The following is a 14,609-nucleotide window of genomic DNA, read 5'->3' as shown; positions in this document are numbered from 1 at the left end:
TTCCAAGGCAGTATCACTACGGAAGTAGATTGCCCCATCTTCCTTCCGAGGAGTGGCTGATGGGTTTGAACCGCCAGCCTTCTGGTTAGCAGTCAAGTGCATTTAGGTACTACGCTACCCGAGCTCCCGGATTATTGGGTGGGACCATGCAAATAAGGTGTATAGAATTCTGATATTGGGATTAGTTAGTTTTGTTACTGTCAGGCTTAAAATGAGCCTTCCTAGAGGCAAAAAGGGGAATCTCACTGCCATGAAGAGAAAAGAGCTGGAGGTACATTCTTGGACCTGAGATCCCCGCGCTGGACCTCCTTGGCAGAAGAGATGCTCAGCAAAGAGACGCCCTGCGGAGACAGCAGTAGTGAAGCCAAGAGGCAGGAGACAGATCAGCGGGCTTTCCGGCCCAGAGTGAGAAGGCTGAGTGCTCCTGGGCAGGAGGCTTGCTGCCGGAGTGCATGCACGTAGACGACAGAGGTAAAAGGGCTTTGTTAACACTTGCCCAAACAAGGCAGAGGCCAGGCCAAGAGGCCAAGGGCCAAAGAGGCGAGCCAGAGGGCATAACAGAAGGGAGACTGTCCTGATCAGAGAACTGTATCCTAAGCATATTCCAGAACCTGAATTGTAATCTATTATCTCACTAATAAACCCCATAACCATAAGTGTTTTGAGTTCTGTGTGACCATTACAATGAATTACTGAACCTAGCGGAGTAGTTAGTGTCATGGATAGATGGCTGGTATCAGAGTTAGGAAAAAGGCTGGAGGGTGGCAGTATGTCTGGTCTTTTAGGAAAAAGCTTTGGGCTCTTGATGGTGATTCTGTCTTCTTGTGAAGTTAGTAGAAGTCAGATGATGCCATCCCTGTGCCTTTTTTGCAGGAACCAAGTGAAATGAAATCCTTGACAACTTTAATCTTTTCTCTGTTTATTATGATGTTGCTCAATCATTCAGTTGTGAGGATTTTGTTTTCTTTATGTTGAAGGAATAATCCGTATTGAAGGTTACAGTCTTTGATGTTGATCAGTAAGTGTTTCCAGTCTTCTTCACTTTCAGCAAGCAAGCTGTGTCACCTGCATATTATAAGTTGCTAATGAGTCTTCCTCCAATACTGATGCTACATTCCTCTTTGTATAGTCCAGCTTCTCATAGTATTTGCTTAACACATGTTCTGGTTACCTAGTACTACTCTGACAAGAATATACCACAAATGGGACGGCTTGAACAGTTTATTCTCTTACAGTTCAGGAGGCCAGAAGTCCGAGTTCAAAGCGCCAGGCTCTAGGAGCTGGGTGAAAGCCCCTCAGCCTTGGGCTTCAGCTCTGCCTCCAGCTCCCAGCCCACTGAAGCCAGAGGTTTTTCTTCACTCAGACAGCTGCTGGCTGCTGAAGCTGCCAAGCCCAAGGTTCACAAATAAAAAGGCACAGTCCCGATATTACCAAATCACACAGCAGGCCATTAATTCAAATCCATTTTAAGTCCCAAGGTCGGCAGAGCACAGGAGGCTATTGAACAACGACACAGCTACATGCAGGGTTCGAGGTGCCATAAGCTAGAGACCATTCCCAAAGCTGTTTCCTATATATGGGAAGCAAACCACATACTCAAAAGCAGCTACTCAGCTGTTCCCAGTAGATCCCACCATGGAGTTGATTACCAGTCTCATCATGAGGAATACTAACTATATCCAGCTGCCTAGCCATTCAACCAGGCCTAGCCAAGTTGATACACAAGCTTAACCATCACAGCACACAAACTGAATAAGGATGGTGAAAGGATACAACATTGACGCACATCTTTCTTGATTTAAACCACGCAGAATCTGCTTGTTATGTTCCAACCACTGCCTCCTGGTCTACATACAAATTCTATACGAGCACAATTAAGTGTTCTGGAGCTGCCATTCTTTGAAATGTTATGATCCACACAGGTGAATGCCATTGCACAGTCAACAAAACCCAGTTAAACATCATTCTAGTATTCTCTGCTTTCAGTCAAGATCCATTGGACATCAATAATTATATCCTTTGTTCCATGTCCTCTTCTGAATCCAGCTTGACTGGCTGGCAATTCCCTATAGGTGGACTGTTGCAACCATTTTTTAATTACCTTTAGCAACATTTTAGTTGCTTGTGACATTAATCGTACTATTCAAAAATTTCCACATTCTGTTGGATTACATTTCTTTGGAATAGACACAAATACAGATCTCTTTCTGTTGGCTGGACAGATAGTTGTTTTCCAAATTCTTGGCAGAGACAGGTGAGCACCTCAAGAGCTTCATATGTTTGTTCAAACATTTCAAACTGTGTATATATCACTCTAAAACAATGCTAAAGAATAAAAAACTCAATCATCTCCATCTTCTCTCTTCAAAATAAAGCATGCCAATGTTTTGACATGCAGGCAAAAAACAAAAGTTATTTTGTTTTTCGACAAAATGGATTATCTGTCCTCCACCACAGGAAATTCAGAGAGAATCCCATGGCAATCACTGAATAGTTTTTCTCCTCCCCCAAACAGTGTGGTCTAGAGAAAACAGCAAAACGAGAAACAAAAACGGCAAAGTTAATTAACTTTTACCAGACATTTAGAGAATGTCTTTGATGTTTTATGGATGTTCTGAAAGTGGTATCATAAATGTGGAGAATTTACAATTGGCTTTCTTCTATAATAGCATAGTCAATCTTGCAAAGTTATACAAAGAAAAGTATTTATGCCTAAAATACAACAAATGAGATTTCACAATCAATCATTAGGCTGTTAACTTGTTATCTGTATTTAATTGTTAAGTATTTTCTAACGTTTACTGCAAGATGAATTTGACGATAGTTTACGCACCATTTTATGTTTTAAAATACAACCTCAAAATCAAAAATTAAAACAGAACTAGGAAAAAAGTTGGTTCCTCAACTTTGTCTCATTTTTTATCAAACATATTTACAAAGAATCTTATAACCTTATTATGTAAAAAAAAAAAAAAAAAGGTTATTTTACTTAGTATTATTTTGTTGTCTTTCAATTTCTCAGACTCCTCAATACAACATGGAAGATAACCAGCCACAGGCACACAATCCTGATTTTAGATTTTGTGATAATGTGAAGAGTACTCTGTTCCAGTCAAAGAACTAGACAGTTACTACCCCTGTTGACTGTACATATCTTCTAGAAATCATGTATTTAGTGCAAATAATAAATCAGCATTTCTCACACTGTCAAATATAATTTTCCTATCATATTGTCTTCATCAAGAACAAAGACTTTAAGATTTTTATAAAAATATGACTTCTAGCACATATTAAGCACAGCAAACAAAGACAGAGGCACACTATTTCCAAAGGGCTGCACTAACAGAGACCACCTGATGTTACGTATCTCCCACCATGATATAGAGAACATTCCAATAAAATATTCAGGCCAAAAATGTTTAACCAGAATCTCAATCAAACCTCCACAGCTAATTTTCAGTTTACAAAAAAATACATGGCACGAATAAAGGGAATTTAATGAAATGTAAAATCCCGTGGATGGCTCCAGTGAGGAGCAAGAGTTGCTTTCAGTATGACAGTCTGGCACCAGTAAGAGGTCCCCACAGCTAACTTAGAAGTGCTGCAGAGAAAAGGGAACCTTTAATCAAGTTACGATTTTAGCACCGCATGGAATTTTTTTTTTCAATGAAATTTCTTCATTTATATGTTAATTTTATACATGCTGGGGGCTGAGAAATATGAGTAACATTTCACTTTAATAACAATGTCACCTAAAACCAGCTATACCAGTTTCTAATAGAATCTTCCTTCTCTATTTTGTTATTTCAATAAACTTCAATCTCTAATGATTTTTTAAAAAAAGTACATGGGAGAGAAAACAAATTAAATGGCATTACAACAAAACATTAAAATAGCAAACTAGTCATTCAAAAAGTCAGTGTCATGGGGGGGAAAGCAGGGGATCCATTATACATTAACAGACATTAAAGAAACCTAATAACCAAATGCAATATGCAAGTTGTTTGGATCCTGGTTTTTAAAAGAATACTGTATAAGACATTTAAGGGAAAACTGGAAAAATCTAAGAACAGACTATGTATTAGATTACAGAATCATTGTTAAATTTCAAAAGAATAACAATGGTATTATGTTAGGTAACAGAATACCCTTATTCTTAGGAAAGCATACTGAATTGGGGTAAGGTGTCATTATGTCTGCAACTTATTTTCCAATAAAAACAAAAAAACTCACCGCCATCAAGTCAGATCTGACTCATACTGGCCCCTCCTCGGGTTTCTGAGGTAGTATCACTATGGAAGTAGATTGTCCAATCTTCCTTCCAAGGAGTGGCTGGTAGGTTTTAACTGCCAGCCTTCTGGTTAGCAGTCAAATGCCTTAGGCACTAAGCCACCAGAGCTCCTTATTCCCCAACCCCCCAAATGGGTCAGAAAAAAAAAGCAAACATAAAATTTTATGTACACGTGTGCATGTGCACAAAGAGAGAAACAAAGCAAACATTAAGAACGTTTGAGTCCAGACATAGGGAATACATGTGTACTATTCTTTCTATTTTAAAGTATGCTTTAAATACTTAAAAAAAAAAAAAAATTTTAAAGTCCTTCCATGTTTTCTTATATTAATTGTATAATTTTACCTTTCACATTTAGGTTTACAATTCCCCTAGAGTCTATCTAGGAGCTCTGATAGCATAGTGCCTAAGGAACGTGACTGCTAACCAGAAGGCTGGTGGTTCAAATCTACCAGCCACTCATCATCGGAAGGAAGGTTGGGCAATCTACTTCCGTAGTGATTACCACCTTAGAAACCCAAGGAGGGGTCACTATGAGTCGGGTCCAACTCGACGGCACGTAACAAAAACAACAGAGTCTATCCACGTATGTAGTATTAGAGAGATCAGGATCCAGTCTTATTTTCCTTTACATACTAATTTAGTTTTTCCAACCAGATCTATTAAACAATTCATCCTTCCCCCACCGACTTTTTGGAAAAAAGATTTTTCAGTCCCACTGAAAGCTCTAAGCAAAGGAAAGCAGAAAAGAATGATAAAATAAGAAAGGGAAAATGAAAATAAAAGGGTGTGTACTGGAAGTGTGTAAAAGCTTAGGTAAGGAAGGGATATGTATGAATGAAACTATTATCAAATTCCTGTGTACCAAACCATATTTCTAAAAATGTTGTTGTTGTTAACCAAACCATATTTCTAAAAATACGTAAGAAATAAATGGGAAAGGGTAACTGATCAACTATTAAAAAAAAAAAAAAAAGTATATGCTCTCAAAGCTGTTCAAAAAAAACAAAAAACCAAAGTCACTGCCATTGAGTCGATTCTGACTCACAGCCAGGGTTTCCAAGGCTGTAAATCGTTACAGTAGATCACCCTGTCTACTTTCTGCAGAGCAGCTGGTAGGTTTGAACCACTGACCTTCTGGTCAGCAGCCAAAACCTTACCCACTACAGCACCAGAGCTCCCTCAAAGCTGTTCAGAAAATACCTAATTTACCTGGAAATGATTTATTGTATATAAAGCCATAAGGAGAAAGTTTGCAGAGATGAGGCCATCTCCTACAAACCAGTAAGTTAGATTACATCTTAGTCAGCATTTCTTCTTCTTCGGACAGAATAGAAATGACAGCAAAGAAAAACATAAGCATCTTGAAGACTATTTTACAAACTTTCATCCTCTATGGGAATTTTCAGGTCATATTCAAACTTCTTGTTTCTTAATGTAGGACCTACATCAGATTTTAAAATTCACATATTCATTTACAGAATTCAATAGCTTTTCATCCCATTAATGAAGGTGAGTCAGAAAATGCCAATTGTCCTCTGTGAGAAAATTCTAAAACCATACCTTTTCTTTTCAGCCAAACTGGCCCCCTCATCCTTCAGCTGTTTACTTCTCTCAGCACAGCCTTCAAGGAGCATTTCTTTCCTACGTTTAATGGCGTGAAGCCAGCTCCCCTCGTCATTCTCAACTCCATCCTTCTCATCAGCAGCTTCAGCTTCAAACTGCTGGGAAGTGACCTTGGAGACCTTCTCGCCAATTTTTCTCTTCCATCCAAAGGAAGCCATTCTGGAAAATGACAAAAAAAACAGCTTTAAAATTCAAACTTGGCTTTTACAGAAGCATTCCAACTAATATAAGATTCAACTATCACCTTGTTTAAATCCCAGTTACAGAAATGGATCTAGTCATCAATGGATACTAATATCATAAAGACAACTATACATTATTCATGGCCTGATGGAAGTAGCTTCCTGATGGAATACTCACCCATGAAATATTCTTTTTTTTTTCTTTTTTGTGCTCTGGGTGCAAATCTACAAAGCAGATTTGCTTTACATCAACAGTTCATGCACATTTGATTTCATGGCCCAGTTACAATCCCCAACCATAAAAAACTCTCCTCCCCTCCCCTCCCCTCCCTGTGACTACCCCTCCCTGTGCCCTTCTTATCTATGCATTCCTGTCTGTCCAGCTTCCCCTCTATGTGAATGCTGCCCCTCTGATGTCTCATGGCTGATTGATTTAAGGGTACATCTTCCTGGGGTAGGTGGGTGCATCTTCCTGGGGTAGGTATTTTGCAAGTAGGTCTTTCTACTATTGGGCTGAGAGCCAATCCACGGAAGTGAGTACATTTCTAGGCCCAAAGGGTAAACCGGGGCCGTAGTCTCAGGGGTTCCACCAGTCTCTATCTGACCAGCAATTCTGGTAAATTTTGTGTTTTTTAATTTTGTTCCACATTTTTCCTCCCACTGTAACCAAGGTCTCCAATTTTGATTCCTTTCTGAGTGGTTGACATTGGTAGCTGGGCACCACCCAGTTCTAGTCTCAGGGTCATGAAGGCTCAGGTCCTCATGGTCCATCATATCTTTAGACTAATTGTTTCCAAAGGGCTTTGAATTTCTTCACTCTTCTTTGCTCCAGACTAGAGGAGACCAACAGCTAAATCTTAGATGGCCGCTCGAAAGTTTTTAAGACCCTAGTCACTACTCAGCAAATTAGGATGTAAAACAAGATGTTTTATGTACTATGGTGTGCCAACTGAGCATGATGTCCCCAAGACCATGATCCCAAGCCTGCAGGCCCAGTCATTCTCTAAGTGTTCTGTTGTTTCTGAAGTTACTCCAATGCCCCATGAAATATTCTTGACAAAAATTAATCCTGAATCAGGTTAGTCCTCTCATTAGTTCATTTAAAATATTGGATATAGATGAGCATGTTAAATAACATGTTAAGAGATGCAGACAGTAAAATACAGAATGTGGCAAAGTAGAGAAAAATGAAACTGGTTTTCTCAAGAAGAAAACTGCCAGGGATAAAAAAAGAAAAAAGAATAACCTTCAGATTAAAAAAGACTGAAGGCACATACTAAACAAAAATAACATGTGGATTCTGTTTGGCTCCTGATTCATACAAACCAAGGAAAAGAAAACACAAAAGAATAGGAGAAATCAGAACACAGATTTGATGTCTGATGATATTAAGAAATTACTGCTATATTGAAGCGTGATAATAATACTGTGGTTTATAGAAAGAATTTTTCTCTTAAAAAAGCATATTTCATTTTTCTCTCTTAAAAAATATTTCACGTGAAATTATATGATATAAAGGAATTACTTTATCATACTTATTCAATCTGTATGCTCAGCAAATGATCCAAGAAACTGAAATATAGGAAGAACATGGTGTTCCGGTTACCTAGTGCCACTCTGACAAGAAATATACCACAAATGGGATGGCCTTAACAAACAGGAGTTTATTCTTACAATTTGGAGGCGTTAAGTCCAAGTTCAAAGTGCCAGGCTCTAGGGGCTGAGTGAAAGCCCCTCAACCTCGGGGTCCAGCTCTGCCTCCTGCTCTGGGTCCACTGGAGCTAGAGGCGTTTCTTCACTCAGACAGCTGCTGCCTGCTGAGGCCGAGGAGCCCCAAGGTGGACAAGTAAAAAGGCACAGTCCTGATGTTACCAAACCACATGGCAGGCCATTAACTTAAGTCCACTTTACGTCCCAAGGTTGGAAGAGCATAGCAGGCTGCTGAGCAACGATATGGCTATAGGCAGGGTCCAAGCATGCCATAAGCTAGAGACCATTCCCAAAGTTGCTTCTTATATACGAGAAGCAGACCACATACCCAAAGCAGCTACTCACCTGCTTGTGGTAGATCCCACCATGGAGCTGACTGCCAGTCTCATCATGGGGAATAACTACCACCAGCTGCCCAGCCACTCCACCAGGCCCAGCCAAGTTGACACACAAACATAACCACCACAATTCCACCTCTTGTCAATTTAGCATGTGTACAGATCTCCTCCACTGGATGGCTCCAGTCCCCTAGTTCCTCTAAGTGGCGACCTTACCCCCTTGGCCTGGCAGGCCCTGTTCCTCTCCTTCTTGGGCATGGCAGCCCCACCCCCTCACTCTTGGACAGCAGCTATGACTCCATGCCACTGGCTCACATGAACGAGCAGCCCCACACTCCAGAACCAAGTTGGTGAAGGCCCAGCTCTTTGAAACCTAGGGGGCTATGATCATTCCACCCCCAAAGGCCATGGTCCTACCCTTTCAGGCTGAGGCAGCTCTGCTTCCATTTCCTTGGTCTCCGCTTCTGCTGATTAATGCCCAAGGGCAACCCACTCCCCAGGAATCTTCTTGCCCCAAAGGACATTTAGCTTTCTTGCTCCGTGGGCGGCCAACCTGCTACTCCATTTCATGCCCATCTTTTCTACCAATTAATGCCCAAAGGCAATCCACTCCACCAGTAAGCTGCCTAACCAAAGGCATCAAACTTTCTCCTCCGTGGGCTGGTAAGGCTGTCGCTGTGTCATGCCGGTTCTCTAGGCTCTGCTCCTGCCGTCTCTCATGCTGATCTCCTTCTCTGCTCCTGCCGTCTGTCATGACGTATGCCAGGGTCTCTCGCCAGGGTCTCAGGTCAAGGATGCACTCCACTCCTGTTTCCACATTTTAGGTATCTGTCAGAGCAGCACCCCACTCTCCCGGTACCAAATTCTGTTTAAAGTCAATGGAAAATTACAGCAACCCAATTCTGGTATGACTGCTAATGGCCCAGACCATTCAGGCAAAGAACCAAGACCAGCTGAGATGCTTGCTGAGGGCAAGGGAAATACAGAATGGGTGGTAGAAGAAGGTAAGGTAGTTCTGAATATCAGCTACAACCACGTGACCAGTTGCAGAAACAAGGACTGTGATTGTTATATTTCATTGTATATGGGCATCAAATATTTTTGTTTCCTTCTGTTATGAACTGTAAAATGTAAATAAGGTTAATGTGTTTCAGTTATACATGTGTTAGCGTATCATGTTAGGAGCAAACATGACTTTATAGTTGTCCTTATTTAGAGATTATATATGGTTAAGAAGATGTGTACAACTGCCAAGTTGACAAGGAGTGGACTGTGATAGTTGGAGCTGTGTGTCAATTTGGCTGGACCACAATTCTGTGTGGTTTAAGCAGTTGTGATGTGGTTACTCCCATGATGGGATCAGATGAATATGTTTTGAGCAGCCAATTCGTTGAAAGAAGGTTTCCCTAGGGGTGTGGCCTGCTTCCAGTATATTTATGGACATCCTGGGAAAAGAGACACTCTTCTGTGGATTGGGATTCTGTTGTGCTGCCTACAACTGTCCATGAGCAAACAATCCACCATTCAGCCTAGAGATCTTGGATTCGTCATTTGTTGGAGTCAACAGCCAGTATACTGCCTGCCAACCTTGAGTTCGTCAGCCCCTGTAGCTGTGTGAGTCAGGAAAAGCCTCCAGCTTGACGTGTGATCCAAAAACTTTGGACTTGCCAGCTTCTATAAGTGTGTGAGCCATTTTCCTGCGATAAAATTTCTCTTTCTCTGTATATATAAGCTTTACTCATTTTGTTTCTCCAGAGAACCGAGTCTAACACACGTGGCATCAGGATTAGAGGAAAACTCCTGCAATATGCAGAAGACACAACCTCACTTGCTGAAAGTGAGGATGACTTGAAGCATTTACTGAAGAAGCTTTAAGACTACAGTACGGATTACACCTCAACATAAAGAAAATGAATATCCTCACAACTGGACCAAGAAACTTCATCACAATAAATGGAGAAAAGTTTGAAATTGTCAAAAATTTCATTTTACTTGGACCCACAATCAACACCCATAGAAGCAGGGATCAAGAAATCAGATGTTGTATTGCACTGGGAAAATCTGCTGCAAAAGACCTCCTGAAAGTGCTGAAGAGCAAAGCTGTCTCTTTGAAGACTAAGGTGTACCTAACCCAACCCATAGTATTTTCAATTGACTCATATGCATGTGAGAGCTGGACAGTGAATAAGGAAGATTAAAGAAGAGTTGATGCTTTTGAGCTATGGTGTTGGCAAAGAATACTGAAAGTACCATGGACTTTCAGAAGAATGAACAAATCTGTCCTGAAAGTGCAGCCAGAATGCACCTCGGAAGCAAGAATGGCCAGACTTCATCTCACCTAGTTTGGTCATGCTGTCAGAAGGGACTATTCCCTGGAGAAGGATGTCATGCTTGGTAAAGCAGAGGGTCAGTGCAGAAGGGGAAGGCCCTCAACAATATGGATTGACACAGTGGCTCCAACAATGGGCTCAGTATAGCAAGCACTGTGAGGCTGGCATACGACCAGGCAGTGTTTCATTCTGTTGTACACAGGGTCATTATGAGTTGGAGCCGACTTGCTGGCACCTGACAACGACAACAACAACAACAATGGGTGGATCAAAATGCTTACATATGTTAAACTGCTTTGTAAATATACAATAATGCATAAATGTAAGTGATAGGTAAAAGTGAATTGATGGAACAATGTTAAACAAAAACCTGGAAGAATTTAACAGACACTTATTTAGAGTAGATTAACTGAGGGTTCTGAGAACTCTACCAGTTATATAGATGGGCTTAAAGATACTGAGAAACTCACAAAAGTATATATATAAATTTATATGTCTGTGTGTAATCTGTAAAGAGATTATGATTAACTGATCAAATAAAGGGATAGGAAGAAGAAATTAATCTGAGTTTATCCTGAAACTATCAAAAATGAGAACTGTGGAATTTAGGGAAGGAGAGAAGTGGAAACAGTACATCAGTTCTAGCCAATACCAAGGTCTTCATCAGCAACACACATGGCTGAAGTAAAATTTAAGTAATCAAGAGAAGACAAAAATACTGGGGCTGGCTATGAGGGCATTCACATGGAAAGGCCCACAATAAGAAGAAAGTGGAGGGATAAGAAAATTGTGGGTCACGTACCTAAGTTCCTAAGGAATATGAGGACATCTCAATAAATTACAGCAATTAGGACGTTAACATGGCGATAAAGGTAAACAACATGCTTTCCATGAAAGCATGAATTTTTAGAAAAGCCTCTAGGAGCAATGGATTATAATTATACTACAAAATGATGACAATACCACACCGTCTCCCCAGACCTATCATAATACAGGAGAACAAATTCCGTATATTTGAAGACAACTGCAAGTACCTTGGGGATGAAGCAAGCAAGAAATGGCTGAAAATGGAAGTGTGGTATATATGGAATGGAAGTACAGAGGCACAGAGTAAAGGTAACAGTGGATCATTAGGAAGGTCTCACAGATATGGGGATAGTACAAAAAAGAAAGGAGTCTTATGTTTATGACTATCCCTAAAGGAAACAGGAATGAAGATGATCAATTTCTCTGGCTTCAAGCTTGTCTGGAACTTTCTGTATCAGCAAGCTGAGACCCCCGGCAGTGTGAGAACCCTATTAACAATACCAAATGGGAACATGGTATGTTTACTGAGGGCATCTTACATTGGAAATCACTAGTCAGGTCTGTAGATCACTGGAAGCAAAGGACAGAATGGAAAGGAAAGGAAGAACAGCAAGTTCTAGCCACTTGCATATTTTTAAAGACTAACATGTCATCCCTTGAGACCTTCTAGAGATGAGAAGCTGTTGAAGCAGGACAAAAGAAGTGCTAGGGGTACAGCAGGCCTAAGGACACCAGCAACTGACCAATTTAGCTCTGAAGAGAAGAACAAAAATACATTCCTCTAAGACAAAAAATAAGTCAATGTTGGGTGAAAGTACAGACAAGTTCGGGGTGGAAGGAGAGGAAAGTGAGGCATTTCCTGCTCCATGGCTTGACATTTCCCAAGGAAGAAGGAAGCTAGTCCTTCACTCAAAATAAAAGGAAAAGAGATGGATCTGAACACTTGAGAAGACTGGACATGATCTGAAACAGTCACCGTGGAGAACAAGAAGAGCAACAGGAAGGCTGAGTAAAGTACTATATTGCACTGGGCAAATCTGGTGCAAAAGACTTCTTAAAAGTGTTTTCAGGCAAAGATGTCATTTTGAGGACTAATGTGCATTTGACCCAAGCCATAGAATTTTCAATCACCTCATAAGCATATGAAAGCTGGACAGTGGTAAGGAAGACCAAAGGAAAACTGATGCATCTGAAATACAATGTTGGCAAAGAATACTGAATATACCACGGACTGCCAGAGGAACAAACAAATCTGTCTTACCAGAATGCTCCTTAGAAGTGAGCATGGCAAGACTTTGTTCTTTATACTTTGGACACATTACCAGGAGTGACCAGTCTCTGGTGAAGGGCATCACGCTTGGTAAAGCACAGGGTCAGAGAAAAAAGAGGAAGAGACAAGACTGACTGACAGTGGCTGCAACAATGGATGAGAATGGCACAGGACCAGGCAGTGTTTTGTTCTGTTCTATGAGTACATTGCTATGAGTAGGCACAGACATGGTGGCATCTAACAACAATAACAAAGATATCAAACTGTATCAGCAGTTTACTGAGCATGAATTGTTATCACGGTCATTAGTGTAGTTTTAGATTTTCTTCAAAACCATGTAGAAATCAGAACTATACAGTCAATTACAACACAGGATACATGCTTTAAGAAAATAAAAGATACTCTCTCATCAGAAAGGGTTTACTTACTGAAGGCCATAGAACTTAGTCAACGTGGTCCCAGACAAAGGGAGTAACATTTGCAGAAACCTCCCACCTTGGAAAATTTAACACTGAGTTAATTCAGATCTGAAATAATAAAGGTTTATTGTTCTTCGGTTGGAAAGCACCCAGCGGCACCGCAGTAAAGAAGACCTGGCAAACTGCTCCCTAAGATTAAAACCAAAAAAAACAAACTCACTGCCATCGAGTCAGTTCCTACTCACAGCGACCTCTCCTTGGGTTTCTGAGGTGGTATCTCTACAGAGTAGATTGCATAGCCTAGGGAAACCTCATGATGTAGTTCTTCTCTGTTAAATTGGGTCACTATGAGTAGCATAGTGCCTAAGGCACTTGACTGCTAACCAGAAGGCTGGCAGTTCAAACCCACCAGCAACTCCTGGTTAGGAAGGCTGGGCAATCTACTTCCGTAGTGATGCTGCCTTGGAAACCCAAGGAGGGGTTGCTATGAGTTGGGTCTGACTTGACAGCATATAACAACAACATGAGTAGAAATAGACTCCTACAACACTGTTCTTCTAAACCTATATGAACCTATCAAATTCAAGCTCCTTATAAAATACATGCTCCTGAATCTAGAGTTAAATGCAAAACAAGTGCCAATATCTTGGTGGTTGTTGTTTACCATCAAGTTTGAACTGTTATCAAGGTCATTAGTGGGTCTGAACCGCCAGCCTTCTGGTTAGCAGTCAAGCGCCTTAGGTACTATGCTACCAGAGCTCCTTGCCTTTAGATTTTTTTTTTCCACCAGGACAAGAAATCATATCGATAAATCATATGATTAATATGATTCAATAAATTTATTTAATTTTGGGTTTTTTTTCCCATAGATTACAAGAATTTCATTCAAATTCAATAGTTTACACAGATTTGTATTTAACGGATACCATTAAAATAAAAATCTAATAAACGACACAGTGTTCTGAAGCCGTAAGTCAGAAGATGCTTCTCTTGACTGCAAGAATGTAACCCCCAAGGCGAGAAACGAAAGGATGAACCTGATCAGGAAATCCTGACAGCAATCCTTCTGGGAGCACAGGGATGTATTCCGAAGTAAGGAATTCAAGAAATAATTTACCCGAAGAGGTCACCGCAAGACCTACTACCAGCTTGACCTTCATCGGTCCACAACAGTAAAATTGTGGAAAGCGTATGTTAAAGACTGCCCTGGATCTCACCAGCGTGTTCACTAGACTCGTCTCCAGTCCCAGACTCCTACAAGGCGGGGTGGGAGGCAAGCTCCGTTCCTGTCCTCCCACAGCTAGAAGGTCAAAGCCAGAGTCCGCCTTAGAAGCGCCAAGTCCCCCCAGGCAGCGGGGAAAGAGGGGCCCGAGGCCCAGACTCACTTATCTTTGGAGACCAACTTTAGTATCTTGGCTCTGCCAAACACCCCGTCGAGTTTCAATTCCGACTTCTGAAACTTCTAGCTCCCCTAACCACAGTTCGATCCGCCTCGTTTTCCTCCTCGTCCTCCGACTTTCACCACGGCCCCAGCAGTCGCTGCTACCTGATCACCACTCCCGTGATCCCGTGTTTACATTCCGCTTGCCCTTTGCCGACCGGAAGCGGAAATCATCTTTCCCAGCCTCCTACCTGG

General features: G+C 41.1%; 1 protein-coding gene across 1 annotated transcript in view; it reads right to left on the bottom strand.

Annotated features, from left to right (window-relative positions):
• Window positions 1-6,075, bottom strand: part of TTC33 (tetratricopeptide repeat domain 33) — a 98,023-nt gene extending 91,948 nt beyond the window's left edge. The window contains exon 1 of the mRNA XM_007950528.1: window positions 5,855-6,075. Coding sequence (XP_007948719.1) covers window positions 5,855-6,075 — 221 coding nt within the window. The remainder of the gene's footprint in view (window positions 1-5,854) is intronic.
• Between the last annotated feature and the right edge of the window lie 8,534 nt (window positions 6,076-14,609).

This window comes from Orycteropus afer, unplaced genomic scaffold (genome assembly GCF_000298275.1).
Source record: "Orycteropus afer afer isolate SDZICR_OR568_19922 unplaced genomic scaffold, OryAfe1.0 scaffold00275, whole genome shotgun sequence".
In the NCBI taxonomy this organism is placed as follows: Eukaryota; Metazoa; Chordata; class Mammalia; order Tubulidentata; family Orycteropodidae; genus Orycteropus; species Orycteropus afer.
Note: the sequence above shows the minus strand (reverse complement) of the source record. Positions and strands in the feature narration are given on the sequence as shown.